Source organism: Aotus nancymaae, unplaced genomic scaffold (genome assembly GCF_030222135.1).
Source record: "Aotus nancymaae isolate 86718 unplaced genomic scaffold, 86718_ANA_hifiasm-v0.15.2.pri h1tg000062l, whole genome shotgun sequence".
Lineage (NCBI taxonomy): Eukaryota > Metazoa > Chordata > Mammalia > Primates > Aotidae > Aotus > Aotus nancymaae.
Window position 1 is genome coordinate 34,983,233 of NW_026988476.1, and position 26,202 is coordinate 35,009,434.

The 26,202-nt window shown below is 44.7% G+C and overlaps 1 protein-coding gene across 2 annotated transcripts in view; it reads left to right on the forward strand.

Moving 5' to 3' along the window:
* Positions 1-26,202, forward strand: part of SQOR (sulfide quinone oxidoreductase) — a 51,422-nt gene that overhangs the window by 9,667 nt on the left and 15,553 nt on the right. For both annotated transcript variants that reach the window (XM_064366012.1, XM_064366013.1), the window contains exons 2-5: positions 9,344-9,594; positions 12,310-12,480; positions 19,904-19,957; positions 23,881-24,075. In XM_064366012.1, the coding sequence (XP_064222082.1) occupies positions 9,361-9,594; positions 12,310-12,480; positions 19,904-19,957; positions 23,881-24,075 (654 nt within the window). In that variant the 5' untranslated portion in view covers positions 9,344-9,360. The remainder of the gene's footprint in view (positions 1-9,343; positions 9,595-12,309; positions 12,481-19,903; positions 19,958-23,880; positions 24,076-26,202) is intronic.

The window sequence follows — 26,202 nt, forward strand, 5'->3', positions numbered from 1 at the left end:
TTTCGAGATATTTCCACATTTAGACCTGCCTTCTTACACTTAAGTCAGAGGGCATGATGGTTAATTTTATGTTCTAGTTTGACTGGGCTATGGGGTGCCCAGAAATTTGTTCAAACGGTATTCGGGGTGTGTCTGTGAGGGTGCTTCTGGATGAGATTAACATTCGAATGGGTAGACTGAGCAAAGCAGATTGTCTTCCCCAGTGTGGGTTGGCATCACCCAATCAATTGAAAGCCTGGATAGAACGAAAAGGCTAACACTCTCATGAATGAGAGGCAATCAGCCCTCCCTGCCTGAGTGCCTTGGAGCTGGGACGTCGGATGTTCTCCTGCCTTGAGACTCAACTGAAACATGGGTTTCCTGTGTCTTGAGTCATCCTTGAGACTCAAACTGTACCATAGGCTCTCCTGGGTCTTCAGCTTGCTGATTGCAGATTTGGGACTCAGCTGCCATAATCTTGTGAGCCAGTTTCCAGGAATGTCCTTCATGTAACAGGGAAATGACGATGTTTGCTTTGGTTGCCTCCTTTGTTCCTTTCACCTCCTCCAGTTAAATATTGTTTTGACCCTTTATTGGCTGTGGGTGCAGGGAGTTTTCGCATATTCCAGAAGGTAGCCAGGTTGTAACTAGCAAGCATTGCTATGTTTGTATTTCTGATGAATTGTCTAAAAGAGATCTCAGAACAAAGGGTCCTGACTCACCAAGGATCCAGGTATTTGTTGTGATTTACTTTCTCATTCAAAATACATATTAAATATTGTATCTAATTTTGTATTTGTAATTTTGGGTTATGAAACCTCAAATTTGAAGCCCCAAATTGTGTAGGCGTCAATGCCCGTAAAACCCAGATCTGCCCCTGCTTAGAGGCCTGCCCCTCTCGGAGACAGCAGGTGGGGCCACCCAGGGATGCAGGGCTCTTCTGTGCCATCCCAGCAGAGAGGCTGTCCTAAGATCTGGAGCTGGATGGTCCAGACTGGGAATTGGTCCCTCTCTGAATTGCTAGCTCCTTTTAATGCCTGCAAATTGCTGCCACAAAGGATATTCAGAAAAAGTTGCTCTTCAGAAAAAGAATTATTCTAGCTCTGGCCCTGCTGCTGGTGCATTGTGTGAAACCCTTAAGTGACCTCGCCTCTTGGAACCTCAGTTTCCCCATTTGTAAAGTGACATCAGTGCTTCCAGTGTGGGCTCAGGTTTGGGCCCTGTGAATTGTAAAGCTCTATGCACATGGGAGGCTGTACGATTATAAGTTGTGTTGCTATTACTTGTATGGTTAATATCTTGCTGTTGTTAAAATATGCCCAAACCTTAACTTTCAGTGACTAAAGAGCAAGACCCGTGCCCACTCTGACATACTGTTTTTTGATTTTTCATTCACTAACTCATTTTAACTTTTCATCATGTAAACTTTCATCAAACATGTACAAAAATAGACTGCCACAAGGAATGCTCATATATATCCATCCATTGATTGCAAATTATTGCCAACTCATGGCCCATTTTGTTTCATCTACACCCCTACCCACTTACACCTCCTGAAATATTTTTAAGCAAATTCCAAATCATTTCAACTATAAGAATCTCAGTGCATATTTCTAAAATATAAAGACTTAAAAAAATTAAATCAGTACTATTATTGTACCTTGCCCTTCTCTGCCAAAAAAACTTAATTTCCTTCTTTTCAGTTTATTTAGTAAGCTAAAATTTAATAACATGGAGGCTGAAGTGGGTAGATTACCTGAGATTAGGAGTTCGAGACCAGCCTGGCTAACATGGTGAAACTCCATCTCTATTAAAAATATATAAATTAGCTGGGTGTTGTGGCAGACACCTGTAATTCCAGCTACTCAGGAGAATGAGGCAGGAGAATCGCTTGAACCTGGGAGGTGGAGATTATGCCACTGCACTCCAGCCTGAGTGACAGTGTGAGACTCTGCCTGAAAGACAAAACAAAACAAAACAAACATATATTCCCTCTCACCTCCCACCCTACTCCATGGGATTCAACCAAGCCACTTTAACTTTTTGTTTGTTTGTTTTTGAGACAGGGTCTAGCTCTGTCACCCAGGCTGCAGTGCAGTGAGGTAATCTCCACTCACTGTGACCTTCTCCTCCTGGGTTCAAGTGATTCTCCTGCCTCAGCCTCCCTAGTAGCTGGGATTACAGGAGCATGCCACCACGCCTGGCTAATTTTTGTATTTTTAGTAGAGATGGGGTTTCGCCCTGTTGACCAGGCTGGTCTCTCACCCCTGAGCTCAAGCGGTGCATCTGCCTCGGCCTCCCAAAGTGCTGGGATTACAGGCATGAGGCACTGTGCCCAGCTTGAATTTTATTTTCCTTCAAATTTAAAGTAGCATGGGCCACGCTCAGTGGCTCAGGCCTGTAAATTGCAGCACTTTGGGAGGCCAAAGCTGGCAGATCACTTGAGGTCAGGAGTTTGAGACAGGCCTGGCCAACGTGGTTAAACCCTGCCTCTACTGAAAGTTGAAAAATTAACTGGGCATGGTTGTGGGCACCTGTAATCCCAGCTACTCGGGAGATTGAGGCACGAGAATCACTTAAGCCCGGGAGGTGGAGGGTGCAGTGAGCGGAGATCACGCTGCTGAGCTCTAGCCTGGGTGACAGAGCGAGACTGTCTCAAAAATAATACAATACAATAAAATAAAATAATTTCTGTTTATAGGCATTTTCCTGAATTATTAGTTTGAATTAAGTTCCGTTGCTTAGTCGTGTGACCTTAGGTGAGTTCTCTACCTCTACTCAAACCCTCAATTTTATCATCTGTAAAATGGGGGTTCTATTTATAAAGTTATGAGGAGTCTTTGAGACAGCACGAGTACAACTGGTAAACACTCAATAAATGTTAGTTTTTACTGCGGTGATAATTGTTTTCCTACCAAATTCTATCTCCTGGATTTGAAACAAGAAAATATTTACTTAAGAGGCATAAATAACTAATGATAGCATTAGAGCTGACTTAATGAAATACTCCCAGAAAACCCAAGTGGGAGGATGTAGCTGAGGAGGAGGAGTGTTCCAGCAGTCCCTCCACCTGGGCACCAGGTGTAAGCCTGACCTGTACTGTGTACGTAGTACTCACTCGTGCCCTGAGACTGGAAGCCATAGAGATCAGTACCGACAGCTCATAGTAAGTCAGCTTGGGCTGGGTCTGGCAGGAGGAACAGGATGGGCGACAAGAGCTGGAGACTCTTTGTTGTCTGTTTTTCTCTCTGATTTTGGAAGTGTTCTACAAAGGTGATCGGTTAAAGGTTGACTCTGTGGTTATTGAAGCTGAAAGCAGAGTGGGCCCAGCCTGGCCTAGGCTTGAGAGAAAACAGTTGGAAGTCAAAGACACACTATGTCCTCAAAAGCAAAAATAGCTGAAGGGCTGATGACAACCCTTGGCTTGGCGGATCTTTCATTAAGAACGATCTGAATAATTCTTACTTAGCCAGCAGCTCAGTTTGAACTCTGCCAGGTGCCCTAGCTGCTCACAAACCACGTCATGTGATGTAAGATTAGCAAGCTTTTGACACAGTCAGACTGTATTGCTTGTCCAGGAAGGGCTGCAGTGGAAAGGTATGAAGTCCCAAAGACTTGTCCAGACTGGGTCTTGAACCAGGGGCTGGTGATGAAAGTAGGGGATGCCCAGTCAGCTGCCTTATCTTTCAATCAGCAGGACTTTCTTCTCCAGTTAGACTGCAGTCATATCAAAGCATTCGTTCCGATCCTTTGAAGGAGGCACTCAAATCAATTTAGAATTAATAGAGGAATTTTTATCTAACTTAAAAGCATAATATTATTTAATTATAAAATACATTGCATGTGCCATTTGGTAAGTGAAAGTTAATTTACCTTATTTATTGATTTTCTTTTTCTTTTTCTTTTTTTTTTGAGACAGAGTCTCGTTCTGTTGCCAGACTGGAGTGCAGTGGCGCAATCTTGGCTTACTGCAGTCTCCACCTCCCACATTCAAGTGATTGATTCTCCTGCCTCAGCCTCCCAAGTAGCTGGGATTACAGGAATCTGCCACCATGCCCAGCTAATTTTTTTGTGCTTTTAGTACAGACAGGGTTTCACCATGTTGGCCAGGCTTGTCTCAAACTCCTGACCTCAGGTGATCCACCCACCTCGGCCTCCAAAAGTGCTGGGATTACAGGCATGAGCCACCGCGCCTGGCCTCACTTTTTAGAATTACTGGAGTAAGGCGGATGAGAAGGTGGGACATGGGCAATGTTTTTTGTTGTTTTTTTTTTGAGACAGAGTTTTACTCTGTCACCCAGGCTGGAGTGCAGTGGCATGACCTTGGCTCACTGCAGCCTGTGCCTCCTGGATTCAAGAGATTCTCCTGCCTCAGTCTCCCAAGTAGCTGGGATTACAGGCATGTGCCACCATACCCAGCTAATTTTTAAATTTTTATTAGAGATGGGGTTTCACCATGTCGGCCAGGCAGATCTTGAACTCCTGACCTAAAGTGGTCCACCTGCCTTGGCCTCCCAAAGTGCTGGGTTACAGGCACGAGCTACTGTGCCCAGACTATTTTTTTTTAATCCTTTGTGATGGGGTCTGGCTCTGTCACTCAGGCTGGAATGCAATGGCATGATCTTGGCTCATTGCAACCTCCACTCCCTGGACTGAAACCATCCTCCTACCTCAGCCTCCAGGCTAGCTGGAACTACAGGCATGTGCCACCACACCCGTCTAATTTCTTTTTTCTTTTTTGAGATGCAGTCTTGCTCTGTCATCTAGACTGGAGTGCAGTGACCTGATCTTGGCTCACTGCAACCTCTGACTCCTGGGTTCAAGCAATTCTTCTGCCTCAGCCTCCTGAGTAGCTGGAACTACAGGCACATGCTACCATGCCTGGCTAATTTTTTTGTATTTTACTAGAGACGGAGTTTTACCATGTTGCCCAGGCTGGTCTCCAATTCCTGAGTTCAGGCAATCCACCTGCCTCAGCCTCCCAAACTGCTGGGATTACAGGTGTGAGCCACCGCACCCGGACCTTTTTTTTTGTATTTTTGGTAGAGATGGGGTTTCGCCATCTTGGCCATGGCTGGTCTTGAACTCCTGGCCTCAAGCATTCCTCTCGCCTGGGCCTCTCAAAGTGAGGATTACAGGCATGAGCCACTGTACCCAGCCTGGATTTTTAAGTGTGTTTCATCTTGTAAGAATGTAGCAATGAAGTGGCTGCATTCTCCTGTATCATTGGTAATTAATAATTCCTCCTCCTCCTCCTCCACCCCCCTCCTCTCCTCCTCTCCTCCTCTCCTTCTTCTTCACAGTCTCATTCTGTTGCCTAGGCTGGAGTGCAGTGGCATGATCTCAGCTCGCGGCAACCTCTGCCTCCTGGGTTCAAGCAATTCCCGTGCCTCAGCCTCCCAAGTAGCTGGGATTACAAGCGTGTGACACCATGCCCTGCTAATTTTTGTATTTTTAGTAGAGAGGGGGTTTTGACATGTTGGCCTCGCTAGTCTCAAATTCCCGACCTCAAGTGATCTACTCTGGCCCTCCTTTTTCTTTTTCTTTTTTTCTTTGTGCTTTCTGGTTAAGATTGTGTGTGCGGCTGGCTGGGCTCAGTGGCTCACATCTGTAATCCCAGCATTTTGGGAGGCTAAGGTGGTGGATTACTTGAGGTCAGGAGTTCGAGACCATCCTTGCCAACATGGTGAAACCCTGTCTCTACTAATAATACAAATTTAGCTGGGTGTGGTGGTGTGCACTTGTAATCCCAGCTACTCAGGAGGCTGTGGCAGGAGAATTGCTTGAACCCGGGAAGTGGAGGTTGCAGTGAGCCAAGATGGCACCATTGCATTCTAGCCTGGCGACAGAGCGACACTCCGTCTAAAAAAAAAGATTGTGTGGCTGTCGCTGGTTTGCTCCTTACTGTATCCATGGCTGACAAAGAGAAGGGGAGATGGAGCTGCCGTCTTGAACGTGATTGTCACAGCCGCTGGCATCTATGTCTGCAGCTCGATTTCACAGGCTGCTCTTTGTTAGACAGGAAAATGTTTTGGGGCTGGTTTTCATTAAAAGGAAAACCTTACCGAGGACTTCAGTACCCTCACTATCTGCCTAAGTAATTTCCTCTTAGCTCTTGTATCACTAGGAGGCCAAATAACCTCAGACGGGGCAACTGGAAACCAGAAGCTTAGCCAGGCCTCTTCCTAGATTGCTCCCCCTGCCCCTGCCCCTGCCCCATGGGGCTCTGTCTATGGGGCTCTTTCCATGGGGATAGATATAGTGTCAGAACCATGAAAACAGGATTTCCCTTTTCTGGAAAGTGCGAAGTTTTGCTGTGATTCTATCATTCTGTGAACATTCAGAAAGAAAGACAGGAAGTGATGACTGGGTACACACCATAAAATACCTTCTTCCTCCCTAGGAAACAAGAATAACTTGCTTGATGATTTCTTCCTCTCTTCAATCTAAAAAAATCTGAGTAATTTTTTAAATTTACAATGTATAGTGTATTAAAGAAAATTTGAGAAATGTATGCAAAAAGAAGAGGAAAAAAATCAATTATAATCATCTCAAAACCATTGCTAATATTTAGGTATAAGTACCATGAAAAATGGTTTCCCTTTTCTGGGAAGTCGTAGAAAGTATCTATTATATATGTATTTTTTTTCCCATTTAACATTATCACATAAGCATTGTTTCGTTGCTGTTGAAACACATTGTCCTAAAGATCATAGCGATAGTATAGTGTAGTGGTTTAAAGTAGAGGCTCTGACACCATAATACCTGGGTCCAAATCACAGTTCACCACTCATGGGCTGTATAACCTTGAGAGTCACTTAATTGCTATCTGCTTAGTTTTACCATCTGTTAAATGGTAACTCACAAGCTAAATGCTTATGTAAAGGACTTAGTAAATGTTTATTATCATCTAAAGGAAGATTTTATAATATTAATTTTATTTACTTACTTTGAGATAGGGTCTCTCTTTGTCCTCAGGCTGGAGTACAATGGTGAAATTATGGATCACTGCAGCCTTGACCTCCCAGGCTCAGGCGATCCTTCCACTTCAGCCTCTCTAGTAGCTGGGACTACAGGCATGCACCACTATGCCTGGCTAATTTTTCTTTTTGATGGGTTTCCTCATGTTGTCCACGCTGGTCTCAAACTCCTGGGCTCAGGTGATCCCCCCATCTCTGCCTCCTAACGTGCTGGGATTACAGGTATGAGCCACTATGCCCAGCCAGTATCCATAACTAAAATGTGTATAGTAGAGACTTTTATAAAATACAGAAAAGCAGAAGAAATTGAAATCACTTGTTATTCTAAAACCCAGAGAAAACCATTTACCAGTGTTAAGATTTTGGCTTTGTTTTTTTCAGTACATTTTCTCTTACATAGTTGAGAGAATATTGCATTTCTAATTTGTATCCTGGTCACTATGTAAACATTTTGTATATATATATATTTTTTTTTTTGAGACAGAGCCTCACTCTGTCACCCAGGTTAGAGTGCAGTGGCATGATCTCGGCTCACTGCAACCTCTCCCTCCTGGGTTCAAGCAATTCTCATGCCTCAGCCTCCCTAGTAGCTGGGATTAGGTGCACACCACCATGCCTGGCTAAAAAGTTTTCTACTTTTAGTAGATACAGGGTTTCACCATGTTGACCAGGGTGGTCTTGAACTGCTGACCTCAGGTGATCTGCCTGCGTTGGCCTCCCAAAGTGCTGGGATTACAGGTGTAAGCCACCATGCCCGGCCTATATATTCTTTATGAACATAATTTTAAAAGACTACATAAATCATCTTGTGTTCCATATTTTAGTTGACCTTTCCCTACTGTTTTGATATTCAGATTGTTCTCTGCCCCGGTATTAAAGTGGTGACCTGAGCCTTCCCTGGCCTGTGTGGAGCCTGCAGTTTTTTTTTCTGTGCCCAGGACATAAGTAGCTGTAATCCACAAACTAATTAACAGAGGGGTGACCGGATTGTAAATACATTTGTGAGAAACATCTTTGTAAAGGTTTTTCTTCTTCAGTATTAGAGGTTATTTCCTTGGATTAGATTCCTGGAAATGGAAATGCAGGGTCAAAGGGTAAGTTTCCTCTGCTCCTCTTTTCCATTCCCTATCGTTTTTCCCCCTCGCCAAGGCCTTTCCTTCTTTTTATAGCCCCTTTGCCCTCTCAGCTTTCTCTAATCCCCTTGTGCAGCCTTTCTCTCCTCCAGTCAGAGGCAAAATGATATAATTAAGTCATTTCATTAAGAAGTTAGTAACCTTAGCAGCTAGAAGTGTTAATCCCCAGCTGGACACTTGCATTTTAATAAAGGGTTCTTGGAGCAGTGTTGAACCCAAAGAACTGGACTTGGCGGTAGGATTTGAGGCACTGTTATACCCAAGGAGGGAGATATCATTAGTTGGGGCCCCTCAAGTTTTATAAGTGAATGGGGTCCTGGACATCAGGCCAGCTTTGTACATGGGGTAAAGCAAAGTTCATTCTCGGAGAAGCCTTAATTTCCTCTCTGCCGAAGCATTAACTGCTCAGAGTAGAAACAGGTTTTCTTAAAGGTAAAGTGAGTCTCTTGGAGGAACTATTAAGGAGAAGTTGTTTACTGAATTGGATGTAATAAAAGACTGGTCAGCAGCATGTGCAGATTCCTTCTATAAAATACAACTTTATGATACCAGGCAGGGCTCCTTTTATGGCTTTCTAAAATCATCTGGTTGAAATTGCTAGAGGTGTGGAGGGCCTTCACCTGCGTGTCTGTAGCTAGTGATTTGATTACATCGTATGTCCCTGGGTGAGCAGAGCCAGGAGGCCTCTGGATGGGGGCTGAGGCCTTGATTGCCTTGGTGGGCACTCTGAGTTGCAGAAGGTGGGTTTCTTGCTGGCCAGTTTCTGTTTCAGCAAGGTCTCAGGTGCCTTTTACTGCAAGGAATGTTGCAGGTTTCTATTTGTGGACTTATGTATCAATTTTAATGGACTGAAAACCCAAAGAAAGCATTGGGGAGTGTGTCTCAGTGGAGAATGGGCTCACAGCTGGATACAACCAGATGGTGCCCTAGATCTTACGGATGTACAAGGATGAGCACAGACAGATTATTAGGAAGGACTTAAAGAGTTGGGGAACCTGGTCCAAACAAAGTCCTTGATGTCCTGAACGTAGCAGGAAGGGGAGAAATGGAAAGCGTAGCCCATTGATAGCTACCAAATGGGTGCTCTCGGGAGACCTTGGGACCATAGCCAGTGGGGAAAGTGGTCTTGAGAGAGAATGGGGACCAGCTGGAGGGGCCAGATGCCAGCCTCCCTTCCTCCTGGAAAGAAAACACTTCAGTCACACCATAGTTTCTACCTTGGCACTCACAGCCCTGTCTCTTCCCTTCCAGCCTGATCCTGCCTGAAGATGGTGCCGCTGGTGGCGGTGGTGTCGGGGCCCCGTGCCCAGCTCTTTGCCTGCCTGCTCAGGTTGGGCACTCAGCAGGTCGGCCCCCTTCAGCTGCACACAGGGGCCAGCCACGCAGCCAGGAACCATTACGAGGTGCTGGTGCTGGGTGGGGGCAGTGGTGGGATCACCATGGCCGCCCGCATGAAGAGGAAAGTGGGTGCAGAGAATGTGGCCATTGTTGAGCCCAGTGAGGTAAGCCTCCCTTTTTGAGTGTCTGGGTGTGTGTGCACGTGTGTGTGTGTATATGTGTGTGTGTGTGTTCCGGGGTTGGGCATGACTATCAAGCAGTGGGTCTTCATGTGCCCACATTAGTGCTTCTCCTGGGCACAGAAAGCAGCCCATCCAAAAGGACTGGGAGAAAGTGGAGGGAAGGAGAGAGGGAGGACAGATCTCTTGGCTTTTAGTGTTCTCTATTAGTTTCTTAGGGCTGCCATAACAAATCACTACAAATTGGGTGGTTTGAAACAACAGACATTTATTCCCTCACGGTTCTGGAGACTAGGAGTTTGAAGCCAAGCTATGGGCAAGGCCACGCTCCCTCTGCAGCCTGGGTGAGAGGGATGGACAGGGGAATTTGTCTCATGCCTCTTCCCCAGCTTCTGGTGTTTAGCCTGAAATCCTTGCCACTCCCTGGCTTACAGCTGTGCCACTCCCTTCTCTGCCTCCATCTTCACAGGATGTTCTCTGTGTCCCTGTGTCTTCATACGACCCTCCTATAAAGCCACCAGTCACTGGATTTATGGCACACTCAATTCAAGAATGACCTCATCTTAATTCGATTACATTTGCAAAGACCCTATTTCCGAATAAGGTCACATTCCCGGGTACTCGGGTTAGAACATTAACATCCTTCTTTGAGAGAGACACAGTTCAACCCACGACATTCCCCCGATGCCACCCTCCTGCCCAGAGGAAAATCAACGGCTGCTGCACTTTCCCATCTGTATCCTTCTGTAGAAGGGAGGATGAGCTGTGGAGCCGGGAGACCTCTGAAAAGCTGTCAGTGGGCTTAGAAATTTAAATGCAAGGGCAGATTATAAGGGAGAAAAGGTAGCTGGCACTAGGAGGGAACACTGAGTAAGGCAGTGGCTCACAAAAAACATGTTAAGATTGTCCAGAAGCTTCAGAAAAGTCTTCAAGGGTTGTGGTGGTTTGCCTAATGCTTCCCATGGAACTAGGCATGTACCGGTTGGGAGCTGTGTCCTTGGGAGGAAAAAGCAAAGTGGATCAGATGCCTGTTTCAGAGGCAGGACACGACAAAGAAGGCATACTCCTTTCCAAGACTCGTTCCCAGGAGGGGATAATGTTACCCAGGGCCATGATTTGAGAGGAAACTTGGGGGCAGTCTCTATCATTTTCCTTTTTAAAGCGGCATCTCTTCAATTCAGGAACATCACTTACATGGCAGTGGTCTGAGAGCTGTATCAGGTGGACCCTCTTTCCGGTGTATGTTGTATTTTAGCCAATGCATGGGCAGGTCTCCAGTCGGGCTTCTCTTTGTAAGGAGACTGGCTCTTCTGGGAGCTGGGCACAATTCGGTGGCCAAAATCAAGTTTGTCCTGCCCTGTGAGGAAGTGCAGGATGGGAATTTCTGGAAGGAGCTGCCAGAGCCCCAGGCTTGGTACTTTCCCTGCTGAGTCTGGTTTAGTGATAGCTGAAGCTGATGTTCATAGTCTAAAAATAAAATCTGAGCTTGTGTTTTTGCTCCTCTTGCTGTTCAAGATAAACTGGCCAGTGATGAGCTCTTATAACTGGAGAACTCTCCCTCCTCTTGGATCATATTATTGATTGTAGAGAGATTGCAAAGTCATTCCTGGTGTCCTCTTCACCTCTCTGTGGGTTTTGGCAATGCTAGCCAGCCACTTTGAGGCATTTTAGCAACATTGAGAGCTCTTGGTCCCCAGTCTACTCTAAGTGGATTGGAATTCTTAGAGGCCATTAAACAAGTCTGCCCTTTGCCCCTATGTCCGGAACTTTCACGCTAACTTAGATCAAGAATGGACTGTCTGTTGCTGGGCACGGTGGCTCACGCCTGTAATCCCAGCACTTTGGGAGGCTGAGGCGGGCAGATTACCTGAGGTCAGGAAGTCAAGATCAGCCTAGGCAACATGGTGAAACCCCATCTGTACTAAAAATGCAAAAATTAGCCAGGTGTGATGGCACAGTTACTTGGGAGGTTGAGGTAAGAGAATCACCTGAACCTAGGAGGTGGAGGTTGCAGTGAGCTGAGATCACACCACTGTACTCCAGCCTGAGTGATAGGGCGAGACTCTGTAGAAAAAAGAATGGACCATCTGAAGCAAGAAAACTCCAGAAAATAATGAAAGTTTGAGTATGCATTGCATTGTAGAGTAGGATCTGGTACGTATTGTCTTTGGGTGTGAAATCTCTGAGTCTCTGAGAAGCAGAAGAAGAGCTGATCAGTAAACACAGCCCTCACTGGGCTTAGGAAAAACAATTGGAAGTTAATGAAGTTTAGAGGATCCCTGGAAGTGGCTGTAAACTTTCCAGACTTGCCACTGTCTCCACATGCTCCTGAGGAACCATATTTGGGCCTCCAGGCTTGATTTTTAAAATATTTGTTCACATAAAGTACCCATGATACATGAATGGATATGCATGTGTATATAACATGTACATTTTAAACACCAAACCAACTTTCAGCGATAAATAATGCAGTTGTCACTAAAGATAGTTTATAGCTTTTTCAATGTTCTTGGAAGAATTCTTGTGTTGAATGACCATCCTTCAGAGCTCCCCATAATAGGAGACGTCTAATAGGGGGAGCTAACTTTGTGGAGACATTTCCATACAATGCTCTAAGTGTCACGAGGGAGTAATTGAGAGAATCTAGTTTATGCTGTCAGCATCAAATTGCAATAAATCTTCAAATACTTTGTTTTTTAGAGACATTTCTACCAGCCCATCTGGACACTGGTGGGTGCTGGTGTCAAACAACTGTCCTCCTCTGGCCGTCCCACAGCGAGTGTGATTCCATCTGGTGTAGAGTGGATCAAAGCTAGAGTGGTTGAGTTGAACCCAGACAAGAACTGCATTCACACAGACAACGGCAAGGAGGTAACTACTGGGGCCTTGGGATTTTTTGTTAATCTGAGGGCTTGTATTAATATGCAACCATCTTTTTTTTTTTTTAACATGTGTGTGTGTGTGTGTGTGTGTGTTTTGAGATGGAGTCTCACTCTGTCACCCAGGCTGGAGTGTAGTGGCGCGATCTTGGTTCACTGCAACCTCTGCCTCCCGGGTTCAAGTGATTCTCCTGTCTCAGCCTCCCAAGTAGCTGGGATTACAGATGTGTGCCACCACGCCCAGCTAATTTTTGTATTTTTAGTAAAGATAGGGTTTCACTATATTGGCCAGGCTGGTCTTGAACTCCTGACCTTGTGATCTGCCCGCCTTGGCCTCCCAAAGTGCTGGGATTATAGGTGTGAGCCACCACACCTGGCCCAATATGCAAGCATCTTAAACTGGATAGCCTTGTGTTGAAAAAGCAGTGTATCTATGCATGTGTATGTATGTACGTATGTGTGTTGAATACTGCACAAGATGGCAGGGTATGTGGTAAGTGGAGGATAGATGGAAGGACTGAGTGATGTTGAGTTAATAAATAACTAAGATGAGTATTTGTTGAACACCCACTGTACACCCGATTGCTTAGTATAGTATCTTTCACCTGAATGTTTATTGAACCATTTGTTCATATGTTGCTACATGTTACAATAGCAAGCACTTTCCTCTTTCTATTTTTTTGAAGCAACCGGATTTTCTCTTGACGCCTAGCCTCCCAGAGCAATAGGATGCTGGAAAAATATCTATCCATCCACCCTAGGGGGCGCTCTGCCAGAACTGTAGGGAAATCCTGGGACTCTGAGGTTCATGCCAGCATTAAGGAGAATTGTTGCCAAAGCTTGAGGCTCACAACTGCTCAGCACCCTTTAGAAGTCTCCCACCCTCACCTCTCAGGGGTCAAAGCTTTTCAGCAGCTGCGGCCCCATGTTTGAATGAGGTGATAAGAGCAGGATGGTGGAAGAGCTGCTCAGAAGCCATCTGCAGCTTCCTTTCCCTTACCTGCTGCTGAGCCCAGGACAGGGGCAGGCAGGGCAGCCACGGTGCTCTGACCTGTTCCAGGCTCCTGTGGTTTTTGGGCTCCCAGGGTGTTATTGGTCTAATCCTCTGTGCCTTCTCCCCTCAATTGGTGACTCTGGCATTTTCACAGAATTGTAAAGTCAGAGTTGGTGAGGATCTAAAATGTTTTCAAGTCCAAACCTTCCCTCCAACAGAGATTCATCTGCTGAGACATTCTTTATTTTGAGACAGAGTCTCACTTTGTCACCCAGGCTGAAGTGCAGTGGCTCAATCTCGGCTCACTGCAACCTCCACCTGCCAAATTCAAGCTATTCTCCCACCTCAGCCTCTCCAGTAGCGGGGACTACAGGCACGTGTAGCCATGCCTGGATAATTGTTGTATTTTTTGGTGCAGATGAGTTTTTACCATGTTGGCCTGGCTGGCTTGAACTCCTGACCTCAAGTGATACCCCTGCCTCAGTCTCCCAAAATGTTGGGATTATAGGAGTGAGCCATCATGCCTGGCCTGCTGAGGCATTCTTAAGCTTTTTTTGGGTCATGGATCTTTCTGGGTGCCCGATGAAAGCCCTCTCTAGAAAAATGCACATATGTACTAGATTTTGCATTTGCTTTTAGGGAGTCCAGAGATTTTCTGTAGCTTTTCCCTGGACCCTGATCAAGAGTACCTGCTTTGACTGAGCGTGGTAGCTCATGCCTGTAATCCCAACACCTTGGGAGGCTGAGGTAGGCGGATCACTTGGGCCCAGGAGGTCAAGGCCAGCCTAAGCAACATAGAACTTGTCTCTACAAAAACATTAAAAAAATTAGCTAGGTGTGGTGGTGTGTGCCTGTGGTTCTAGCTACTTGGGAGGCTGAGGTGGGAGGATCACTTGAGTGCAGGAATTCAAGGCTATAGTGAGCTGTGACTGTGTCACTGCACTCCATCTTGGGTGACAGAGCAAGACTTTGTCTCAAAAAAAAAAATAAAAAAGAGTACCTGCTGTATGCATTTATGATCCTTGGCTTTCTGGCCTTCATTCATTCATTCATTCCACAAATATTTATTAAGCATCTACTATAAGCTAGATGCAGTTTTAGGCATTAAGAATACATGAATGAACAAAAACAGACAAAATTCCTTACTGAACTGGATACTATATTCTAGTCAGGGAGAACATACAATCAACAATAGACATAATAAGTAAATTATACAGTATGTTAGAATAGGATGGCTATTCATGGAAAGAAATAGAGCTGATTTGGAGCTAATTGGTATTGGGGCACATGGAGGTGGGGGATTAAAGTTAAAATAGGTTGGTATTTACATAGTCCATGACCAAGGAGTTCTCTGATAAGTTAGGTCTTCATATTTTTAGACAGGTGGGTTATATGAAAGTTCTGTCTTTACTGAGCCAGAATCCACCTTCCTGTAACCTTTTTTGTGTTCTGTCTTGGACACCCAGGATGTTGTTCTTTTTAATATACTTAATACTTTCTTAATACTTTTCTTCTTTGTTTTGTCCGTGTATGAGAGAAGAATGTCTTCTCTGTTTTCTGTGGAGAAATCCTTCAGCTATTTGAAGGTGGCTCTTCTGTTTTATGTACATTTTCTCTTTAGGTAGATGTATCCCCCCATCCTCATGTCCCTCAATTCCTCCTCACATTTCATGGTTTCCAGTCCTTCCAGCACCCTCTTTATTCTGCTTTGGACACCATCTGGCTTGTTAGTGCTGCATGAAAGAGGTGCCTGGAAGAGAAGGAACTTTATAGAACAGCCCAGAATAGAGTGGAGCCATTGTCTCCCATAGCGCATGCTGCCTGTTAGCATTTGCCTTTTTAGTGACAGTTACCACGGTGCTGATTCATGCTGGGCTTGAGGTCAGTGCACATCTCTGGGCCCTTTTCACATGACCCATGATCAAGTCAGGCTTCCCCCATCCTGAAAAAGTGCAGTTGTAATTGATTTTACCTAAAGGCAGAAATGAATATATATAAGCAAATACATATCTGCATATATGTTTATTTTAATTAAAAAGTTAAAAAATTATATATGGCTTTTGCCCCGTTAATAGTTCAGAACTTCCTTATTTTGCTCAGTGTTTCCAGGAGACTGGACTGAATTACACTCAAGATTGTTCTCAGTTCACAAGGTTGAGCTTAGTGGCTCTTTTACATTGCCAGTGTCCTGCACACAGGTCAGGAGACCTCTCTTGTATCACACACACCATCTCTTTGGTACAGTAGGGCCTGTCTGATTGTTTGGATACCTTCAAGCTACAGGAAGAGCTTTAGAGTCCTCTGTGGTTGGGTGCATGCTCATCTCAAGGACTGTATACTTTACTCATCTCTTGGGAATGACAGGTGCTGGCAGGTGTTCTCACTGCCGCGTCCTACCTATTACTCTTAAGACTGGACACTTAGGAAAGCTGTAGTGCCTTGTTTTAGGGCTAGAGAAGAAGTTGGTGCAATGTAGTGGGACTCTCTTCCAAGATTTTGTGAAGCAAAACTACTTCATAGCCAGATATCAGAAATCAGTGTGTAACATCTCATGTGAGAAATCATCTTGCTGGTTTTAGTTCATCTTCCCAACCTATCTGTGTCTTTTGGATTTATGACTGTCACTCCATTAGCAATTTTTCCTGTCTCTTATTCACAGATGGTTTCATATAAGTTCAAGGTTTTAATTCTGTAACATGTCCCTAGAGCTCTTTTTTAGATTGCACAAAATTAATCAACATTCTTTAGCAAATATTATTCAATTGACCAAATCGTTTCATTCTGCTTTTTTTTTGTTTTTGAATGGAATTTCACTCTGTTGCCCAGGCTGGAGTGCAGTGGTGCGATCTTGGCTCACTGCAACCTCTGCTTCCCGGGTTCAAGTGATTCTCCTGCTTCAGCCTCCCCAGTAGCTGGGATTATAGGTGTGTACCACCACACCCAGCTAATTTTTGTGTTTTTAGTAGAGATAGGGTTTTGCCATGTTGGTTAGGCTGGTCTCGAACTCCTGACCTTAGGTGATCCACCCACCTCAGCCTCCCAAAGTGTTGGGGTTATAGGCGTGAGCCACTGTGTCTGGTCCATTCCATTCTTAATTTATACTTTCCCACCTTATTCACTAGGTGAAAGACTGAGCTGAAGGCATTGCTGAAACCTAGACTCAGTGTGTCTCTGACTCTTCCCTGATCCAGGGGTGTGTTTGTCTGAAACACATCTCAAGGCTCTGTGTAGACCGGCCCTGGCTCCTTCTCCAGACTTAACCTGATTCTATTCTCCTCTTGTTCCTGCTCATGCCATACTGGCCTGTTATTTCCTCAAATGCCTCAGCCTTTTTCTAACTCCAGGACATTTGCACATGCTGCTTCCACCTCTACCTCTTGCTAGCTCCTATTCATCTTCAGCTTTGATATGACTCCTTCAGGCAAGCCTTCCTTGACTTCCCAGACTAGGTCAGGTTACCCCTTGACATGCCATCACAGCATTCTGTGATTTAGTAATAATTTGTGTGATTATCTTGTAATGCCTGTCTCACTTACTAGATGGAGTTCCTGAGGAGCAGACAGTGTATCCTTCTTCTTCATTGTTTCATGCCCAGGACCTAGCACAATATCTGGCACGTAGAAGGTGCTCAGTAAATATTTGTGAGCAAATTGTGTCTGTTTCTTCATTTGTAAAATAAGAGTAATAATAATAGTACCTAGCTACCTTATCAAGTTGTTGTGAGTGTTAAATGAGTGAAATATGAAGCACTTAAAACAGCACCTAGCACGCAGCAAATAATCAATACATGTTGCTGTTATTTTTAAAAGAATACATAAAAAGGAAAATGATAAATTTATTATTTACTATATGCCAGCAGATCTTGACTGTTGATCGCTGATTGAAAGCAGCAGGCTTATCATCTGTGAACCTGCGTTGGTGCCCCTTCCCTCCCTCCCTCCCTCCCTTTCTTCCTTCTTTCCTCTCTTTCTCTCTCTTTCTTTCTTCCTTTACCCGTTTCTTTCTCTTTCTCTTCCTTCCTTCTTCCCTCCCTTCCCCTCTTTCCTCCCTCCCTTTCCACTTTCCTCCCTCCCATCCCCCTCCCCTCCCCTCTCCTCCCCTCCCTGCCCCATCCTCTCCCCTCTTCTCTTCAGAGAGCCTTGCTCTGTTGCCCAGGCTGGAGTGCAGTGCCGAGATCACAGCTCACTGCAGCCTTGAACTCTTGGGTTCAAACTATCTGTCTCAGCCTCCTGAGTAGCTGGGATTACAGGCACACACTACCATGCCTGGATAATCTTTTAAAAAATTACTATGAAATGTCTATTTAGTAGTTGAGCCTAGAATTTTGCAAGGGATTAATAGCCTATTTACTAAGGGGTTAGTGTCAGAATGTCTCTCTCTGACCCCTGTGTAATATGAGAACACTTGCACATGTTCAGCCTTCTGGCAAGGTCTACACTGTTGTCTGTAACTGCTCAAAAGTCTTGTCTATAGGCTTTTGCCGTTTCTGAGGGTTTAGGTCATCTGACCCGAAAACTTGAACTCATTCAAAAAGCTTGAGGTTTTCTTCTTGTTCTCTTGCTATTGAGGGTTTATTCTCTCTTCATAATTTTTCACCCATAATCTTAAGCATGCATGTTTTTAGTCCTTAGACATAATGAATATTGTTGACAGTGGTCATATGTTTCAGCTACCTATCATCACCACCAGGCCCCACGCTAGCTCTTACCTAACGTGCCTGGGTCTCTCAACACGGATTGGCCAGCCATTTAACGGACGTGGTGCACGTACCTGCAGAAGATGGAATTTCAAGACATCATCTTTCTATGGATAGGCAAAAGTGAGCAGGACTCCCAACCCTGCTCTGCTTCAGTCTTAGACAGATGAAAATGCTTGTATTATCTATCCACTTAGAGAAATTGTATTTTTCACAAGCAACTGCAATCATTCATCTATCCATTTACCCAGCACACATTACAGAGTTCCTCACTTAGATTTAGTGACCATGCCAGACTCTAGGAATATAAGGAATAAGACAGAACTTTTACCCTCTAGTAGTGGTCGGAGTGGTGGGGAGAACAAGTGCTAGGAAGCCTTGTGCACACCGTGCAGGGGAGCTTCTGGGAGGGGCCAGTGGTGAGGGTGATGGTGTCATAACAGAAAAGCCTGCTGCTGAGGTGTCTTTGGGGCTGAAGCTCCCGGATGCCAGGGCAGGACCTCTTCTGCACCTTGCTTCCCTTGGCTCCTCAGCCAGAGCCAAGCGCTCTTAGGTCTTGGAGTCCTCTCTCTCCAACTGTGATTTGCTCAGGTTGCTTGCTCTGCTTGGTCGTTTAGTACAGGATCATGGTAATCACCACCTGTTTCTTCTTCCTGGGCTCCTGAGCCTCATGGCAGTTATTCTCCAACTCCAGTTTTCTAGGCAAGTTCTTGTACTTTATGACCACTTTACTTACACTTTTTGGCCTAAATTTGTCTTCCCCTTTGTCCTAAACCCACATTTCCATCATGCTATTTATGGGTACAATACCCATATTTGAAGTAGAGACTTTTTTTCATCCCATACAAGTCATTAAATAAGATCAGGTGCATTATGTCATAGCCTTTCAATGACCTTCAAAAGAGCAGTTTCCCAATTATGATACTGGTCCAATCCACATGACAAGTCAGACTTGCTTGGGATTCACATATATATGTATTCAAATATATATATATTTTGAGACAGGGTCTCACTCTGTCATTGAGGCTGGAGTGCAGTGGTGTGATCTCTGCAACCTCCACCTCCCAGGCTCAAGCAATTCTCCCACCTCAGCCCTCTGAGGACTACAGGTGCATACCACCACACCTGGGTGATTTTTGTAGTTTTTGTAGAGACAGAGTTTTGCCATGTTGCCCAGGCTGGACTCCAACTCCCGAGCTCAAGTGATCCACCTGCCTTGGCCTCCCATGATGCTGGGATTACAGGTGTGAGCCACTGTGCCTGGCCTACCCCGTAGATTTTAGACAGTTGATTGTCTTTTAAGATTGGGAAGCCATTCTCTTACCTCACAATATGAAAAAGTGTTAATACAAGTACTGAACAAATAATTGTGGCCTCTCACTGTGTAAACATATAGCTGTCTCAAGCTTTCTGCGGCTAGGCAGGTTATAAAATATTTGTGAAGCAGTGAGATGTGAGGCATAGACAAAAGAAGGCGTGATGGTGAGTGGATCCCTCCCTTCCCGTCTGCCCACCTACCCTGGCCCCAAGACATTCAGATTAAAAAATGGGAACCTGAGCGGGACTCCCAACCTTGCTCTACTTCAGCTTTCTCATCTGTTCTATGGGCTAATAATATTTCCCTGCCTCCCTCAGACCACATGGAACCACATCTGGGGCCTGAGTCAGTCCTTGAGCTGCTGTTTCTTGGGTCCTGGTCTAAAATAATGTCTATTTGTGTTGCAGGTCTCCTACCGATATCTTATTATTGCTCTTGGAATCCAGCTGGACTATGAGAAGGTACTGTGTGAAACTTTCTGTGTTATGCTGGCTTATCTACGCTGAGAAAATGCTGCATTTAGTTGGTTTGTTATATTCATTTGACAAGAAAGGGGTTCTAAGAAAATATCTTATGGTTTGATTTCTTGGCAGTCCTTTTATAGTTTTAAGGAAGTCTTCTCTAAGAGTCTGTCAATAATAATAATAACATATTCTAGCTTTAAGCTTTAATCAGAGTTCAGCATGCTCATGCTTAATGATAATTCTTGGAAAACAACAGTTTTCTTTCCACATTTGTAAGAAAGCTGCCTTTCTATGTGGGACTGAGTTGGTTGTATTGAAGATTAAATTTTCCTTTGGAGTAGGATTTAGATTGTAAATTTTAAAGCAGACTTTAAGGGGTGGAACCCCAGCAGTTATTCATCAGTTGCTGGAGGGACATCTGCGTTTTGTTGTGTAGATGCTGGGTTTTTAGTATGAAGTAATCAATGCAGTAGAAATGCCACCCAGAAGTTCCTCAGCTCTCCCTTTTCAGTGAGCTAGGGAGCCAGATGTGATCTGACAGTTGTGAGATTCAAGTTCATTTTTCTAAAACATAGTGGAGTAAATCGGTAAATGTTATCATTTCCAGAAGCTTGTTGGGGATTACAGGTAAATAGTTGGAATACAGGAAACATCTGTGCTAACCGGGTCAAGAGCTTCAGTAAGGTCAGAGTTGGCCCAGTAAGCATCTTTGAAGTGTGTTTCTATGTAAATAAACCTGAGTTGTGACATGTCTGGGGGAGGGTAGTGAAAATGTCTTGGGATGTGTTGTGGGAAAGCTCAGAGAAGGAACAAGTTGTTGTGAATGTTGTAAGATGATTTTGAGTCATGGTGCTGCGGGCCATGAGTCTGTTAGAATGACAGGCAAGCGACGAAGTAGATGATATGGAGAAAGGTGCCTATTACAACTACTTTCGAGAGGTCCATACCTTCCAAAAAAGCCCCCACAGTGTTGACCTAGCAAAGGCAATGCGTCTCTATGGTCCTGTCTTCCCACAGCCCCAGTGTCATGTAAGGAGGACTGCAGAGGCCAGTGCTGAGTTCATAGCAGCCTCTTGTAGCAAACCAAGTCACAGTGATATTTAAAAGTAGCTATTATTAAGGAATTTCTATTATATACCAGGAACCACGCTAGGAATCACATATTGATTCTTTTTTATTTTGAGATGGAGTCTTGCTCTGTCACCCAGGCTTGAGTGCAGTGGCGTGATCTTGGCTGATTGTAACTTCCATTTCCCAGGTTCAAGCAATTCGCCTGCCTCAGCCTCCAGAGCACCTGGGATTACAGGTGCCTGGCACCACACCTGGCTAATTTTTGTATTTTTTTTTTTTTAGTAGAGATGAGGTTTCACTGTATTGGCCAGTCTGGTCTCAAACTCCTGGCCTCAAATGATCCACCTGCCTCAACCTCCCAAAGTGCTGGGATTATAGGCATGAGCTACTGCGCCCAGCCAGGAGTCAAAAATTGATTCTTTACAACTACTTGTGAGAAAGGCATTTTTATCTCCACTTAATAGATGAGGAAGCTGAGGCTAAGGGGATGTAATAACTTAACCATGGTCACTGTGCTACTTGGGACTCTTTGATTGAAATTCAAGGAAACTACTCAGGTTGGTGTAAATAAAAAGTGGAGATCATCTGTTGAAAATACCGAGATGTTTCTGAGACACTAGGGCAGGAATGTAGGTGGGCCTCTGGCAGGGCTGGATCTCCACTTTGGGTTCTCTTGGACTCAGGCCACCTCTTTTTGTCCATCTCTCTCAGCCTCTTTCTCAGGCCAGCTTCACAGGGTCTCTGCAGCAGGCCATCCTGCCTGCCAGTCTACTCTGTGTGATAGGATAGTCCGCAGCTCCCTAGCTCTCAGGCTATTGCTGGAAGCCAAAGGGAGAGTCACAGCTCATCTCTTTCCCTGACTCCGCCTTTCCCTCTCTCCTCTCTTCCCTACCTCTCTCTGCTTCAACATTCAGCTTTGACTGAATGAGGGGTCAAAACCACCCTTTACACAGGTTTTCCTGAAAAAAAGCTTACTTACCACTTTATGACACCTTTTCAATAAATGACAGCTTCTTAAAACTAGAGAAAAATAATGAAGGTGATAAGACATCAACTGCTTGTTTATCTCTGGGACAGTGAGATTTGCTTTGGGAACTAGAAGGTATGGCGGTCCTGTGAGAAGACCCCCAGGCAGGTGGGCGGAGGCCTTGGCATCTGGTTCTTTAAGATTCTGGGCAGGGCTCCATCTATTCTATGGGCTAATAATATTCCCTTGCTTCCCTCAGAGGTACATGGTGAATATCCAATGTTAGCATCGATGTGAAACTTTGAAAACATTAAAATGCAAGGTTATTTTATATTAACAATGATAGTTATTATTATTGAGACTGCCAATATTACTACTATCTAACTGTATCGGATGAACAGTAACAAAGGAATAGTTGCTTTAAACAGTGAGTGTGGATAAGTAATGAACCCAGGCCACTGAGGAGATGAGAGGACTCCTGTTTCTTGAGACTTCAGAGATAGGTATCTGGAGTGACTTTGGAGGTGGCCCAGGGAATGGCCTGGGGAGGCTCTGAAGTACCAGCCCATCTTGATGACTGTTTCTTGATTATTGAAGTTGAACCTGTTCTTGCTAAGAACTAGGGCTTAAGTCTCTTTAACTCAGTCTGTGTCATCTTCATTGTGCTCCATGAGCCTTCTAACATTTATAATAGATATCCAGTTATTTATTTATTTTTTTTGAGATGGAGTCTTACTCTGTCACCCAGGCTGGAGTGCAGTGGTGTGATCTCGGCTCCATACAACCTCCACCTCCCAGGTTCAAGCAATTCTTCTGCCTCAACTACTCGGGAAGCTGAGGCAGAAGGAGCGTGCCACCGCGCCCAGTTAATTTTTGTATTTTTAATAGAGACGGGGTTTCACCGTGTTGGCGAGTATGGTTTTGATCTCTTGACATTGTGATCCGCCCGCCTCAGCCTCCCAAAGTGCTGGGGTTATAGGCGTGAGCTACCGCACCTGGCCCCTCCAGTTGATCTTATTGGCAGTAATGAGCTAACATTTATGGGATACTTGCCATGTACAAGATGTGTCCTTTACATGCATGGCCTCATTAACTTCTGCCCACAACCCTGTGAAGCACATACCTTATCCCCATTTCACAGATGGTGAACACAAGATTCTCAAACCTGAGTGTGCATCTGAATCACCTGGAGGGCCTGTTAAACAGATTGCTGGGCCTACCCCCAGAGTTTCTGATTCAGTAGGTCTAGAGTGGGGCCTGATAATCTGCCTTTCTAGCAAGTTCCCAGGTAGTGCTTATGCTGCTGGTCTGAGGACCACACTTGGAGACGTACTGACTTAGAAGTATGAGGTAATTTATGCAGGGTCACAATGCTAGTAAGTGGAAGAGCCAGGACTCAAACTGGTATGTGGGATTCTAAAGTCCATGTTTTTAGGTACCTGACTTTCCTGCCTTTACCTAGAGTTTGGTCTGGTACAGCCTGATGAAGGGTGAATTAAGTTTGCTATTCTCGACGATATAAATAGCTCTTGGTCCTGCCAATTGTTCTTTTCAGTAAGGCAGCTGGTTCTCCTAAGAGGAAGGCTGGCTGGTGTCTTGTCCTCACTCTGATGGTGGGAAAAGTTATATTCAAATCGTATTCTCAAGGCCAGGGAGTTGGCGGGTTCTTCTGAGCTGAGCCCATTCTGCAGTTTGACCGGTGACCACAGGTGCCACACCTCTGGTCTTAGAACCCTCACCCACCTGCCTGAGCCAGGTGCTTGGGTATTGGAGGGTAATGATGGTACTGAAATATTTGAAAGGTTGTAGAAATGGCAAAGAACAAGGACTCTAAAGACATTTATGCTTTTGTTTAAAAGAATTTTTGTGTGCTTTGTTGCAGATTAAAGGCCTACCTGAAGGTTTTGCTCATCCCAAAATAGGGTCGAATTATTCAGTTAAGACTGTAGAGAAGACATGGAAAGCTCTGCAGGATTTCAAAGAGGGCAATGCCATCTTTACCTTCCCAAATACTCCAGTGAAGTGTGCTGGAGCCCCTCAGAAGATCATGTATTTATCAGAAGCCTACTTCAGGAAGGTATGCTTCCTTTCCGGGGACACAGATGAGCAGGGCAGACAGTGCTAATTCACTGATTGCGAGAATTCCATTTTCTCTCTCTCATAATCCCTTTATTATTTCTAAATTTTCATTACATATGTACAGAATTACATAATTGGAAATTTACAAAATAGAAAAGAGGAGGAAATCACTCATAATCCAATTGCCTTAATAAAGCTGCAGTTATCAATTTGACACGGCTTTCCAACTTATTTTCTGTATTCTTAAATATGGTTACAGTCATAATGTACATGGAACATTTAGATGTATTACATAATATTAAATAGTATTTGTTACATACTTTTAAAATGTGTGTATAAAAGTCTACTGGAGAGATATATTAGAGATTGTTTAGATATTTCCATATAATTAGACAATTAGTTACAGGTTGCTCATTTTTATCCATAGTGCTATCAACTACTTCCACTCAAGTTTAAGGTCATGAATATTTTCTGTCCCTTGGGTGTACATTTAAAAAAATATAATAGGCAAAATGCCAATTTTAAAAGCAAAAAATGTTCACATAGAGCTTTTTTTTTTTTTTTTTTTTTTTTGATATGGAGTCTCACTCTGTAGCCCAGGCTGGAGTACGGTGGCACGATCTTGGCTCACTGCAACCTCCTCCTCCTGAGTCCCTGTTCAAGTAATTCTCCTACCTCAGCCTCCCAAGTAGCTGGGATTACAGGCACGAGCCACATGCCCACCTACTTTTTGTATTTTTTTTTTTTTTAGTAGAGATGGGGTTTCACCATGTTGGCCAGTCTGGTCTTGAACTCCTGACCTTGTGATCCTCCCACCTCAGCCTCCCAAAGTATTGGGATTACAGGCATTAGCTACCACGTCCGGCCTCTCATAGAGCTTTAACCCTTCATGGAAAGAGATATTTGGGCAGGAGGAGACTTTCTCAGCATTCTCCAAATGCCCTCTGTGTAAGAGCAGGTGTCTGTATCTCAAGTACACCTGGTTTGAGCTTGTGGGGGAAGCTGTTCTTGCCCTCCCTGCTCTTGCCTGGGGTGTGACATTTAGTTTACCAAAGTGTGGTTTGGCTTGAGACAGTGGCAGGATTCCAGGCAGCCCGTAGTCCTGTACAGGAACATATGGGAAGATGGGTGGGGAAGAACAGGCTGGGGAGTGGTTGGATGTGTGCATGGAGGCTGGGACTGGGCAAGACCTTCCCCCGAGTTCTGTAAACTGCAACAACCCTGTGAGGTGTGGAATTAAAGACAGTTCCAGTAATCATTTCTGACTCCAAGAAAGTTCATACTGGGTCCTAAAGGGTTGGCACAACCTTTTGTGGCACTTACCCACCTAACTTCTTCAGATGGTGAGATCGAGTGAGCAAGTCCTGAAAGGAGCCAAGCAAAGAAAAGCAGGAGAAACCAGCTCTTCCTTCTGTCCTGGAAACTTCCTTTGTGTAACTCTTTTCTCTCAAGTCTTGGATGGCCTGAGAGGAAGGTTCTCTTTCGAGTGCAGTAAGATCTTAGGCATTTGGGAGAATATTGGTTTCTATGAACAATACCAAGAAGGTAGAAACTCAGGGTTTTTCTTTTTGTGGTTTGTTTGTTTTGTTGCTGTTTTTTAGTTTATTTTTGAGACAGTCTCACTTCGTTGCCCAGGCTGGAGTGCAATGGTGCAATCTCGGCTCACTGCAAACTCTGCCTCCTGAGTTCAAGTGATTCTCCTGCCTCAGGCTCCCAAGTAGCTGGGATTACAGGTGCCTGCTACCACACCCAGCTAATTTTTGTATTTTTAGTAGAGACAGGCTGGTCTCGAACCATGTTGGCCAGGCTGGTCTTGAACTCCTGACCTCAGGTGATCTGCCTGCCTTGGCCTCTCAAAGTGCAGGGATTACAGGCGTGAGGTACTGCGCCTGGCCGGAACTCAGTTTTGCTCACTGCTGTTCCCTTAGCACCCAGGACAGTATCTGGCTAACTCTAGAACTTCGTTAAATATTTATTAAGTGAATGAATACATGCCTATATGAATAAATATTCCATTCTGCTCTATTCTGTCTTGACCTGGACTTAACCTTCACCTCTGGCCTTCAGCTGAACAGTGCCCACGTCAGCCCCCAACTTACGTGGGTACTTAGTTGTAGGTCATGGA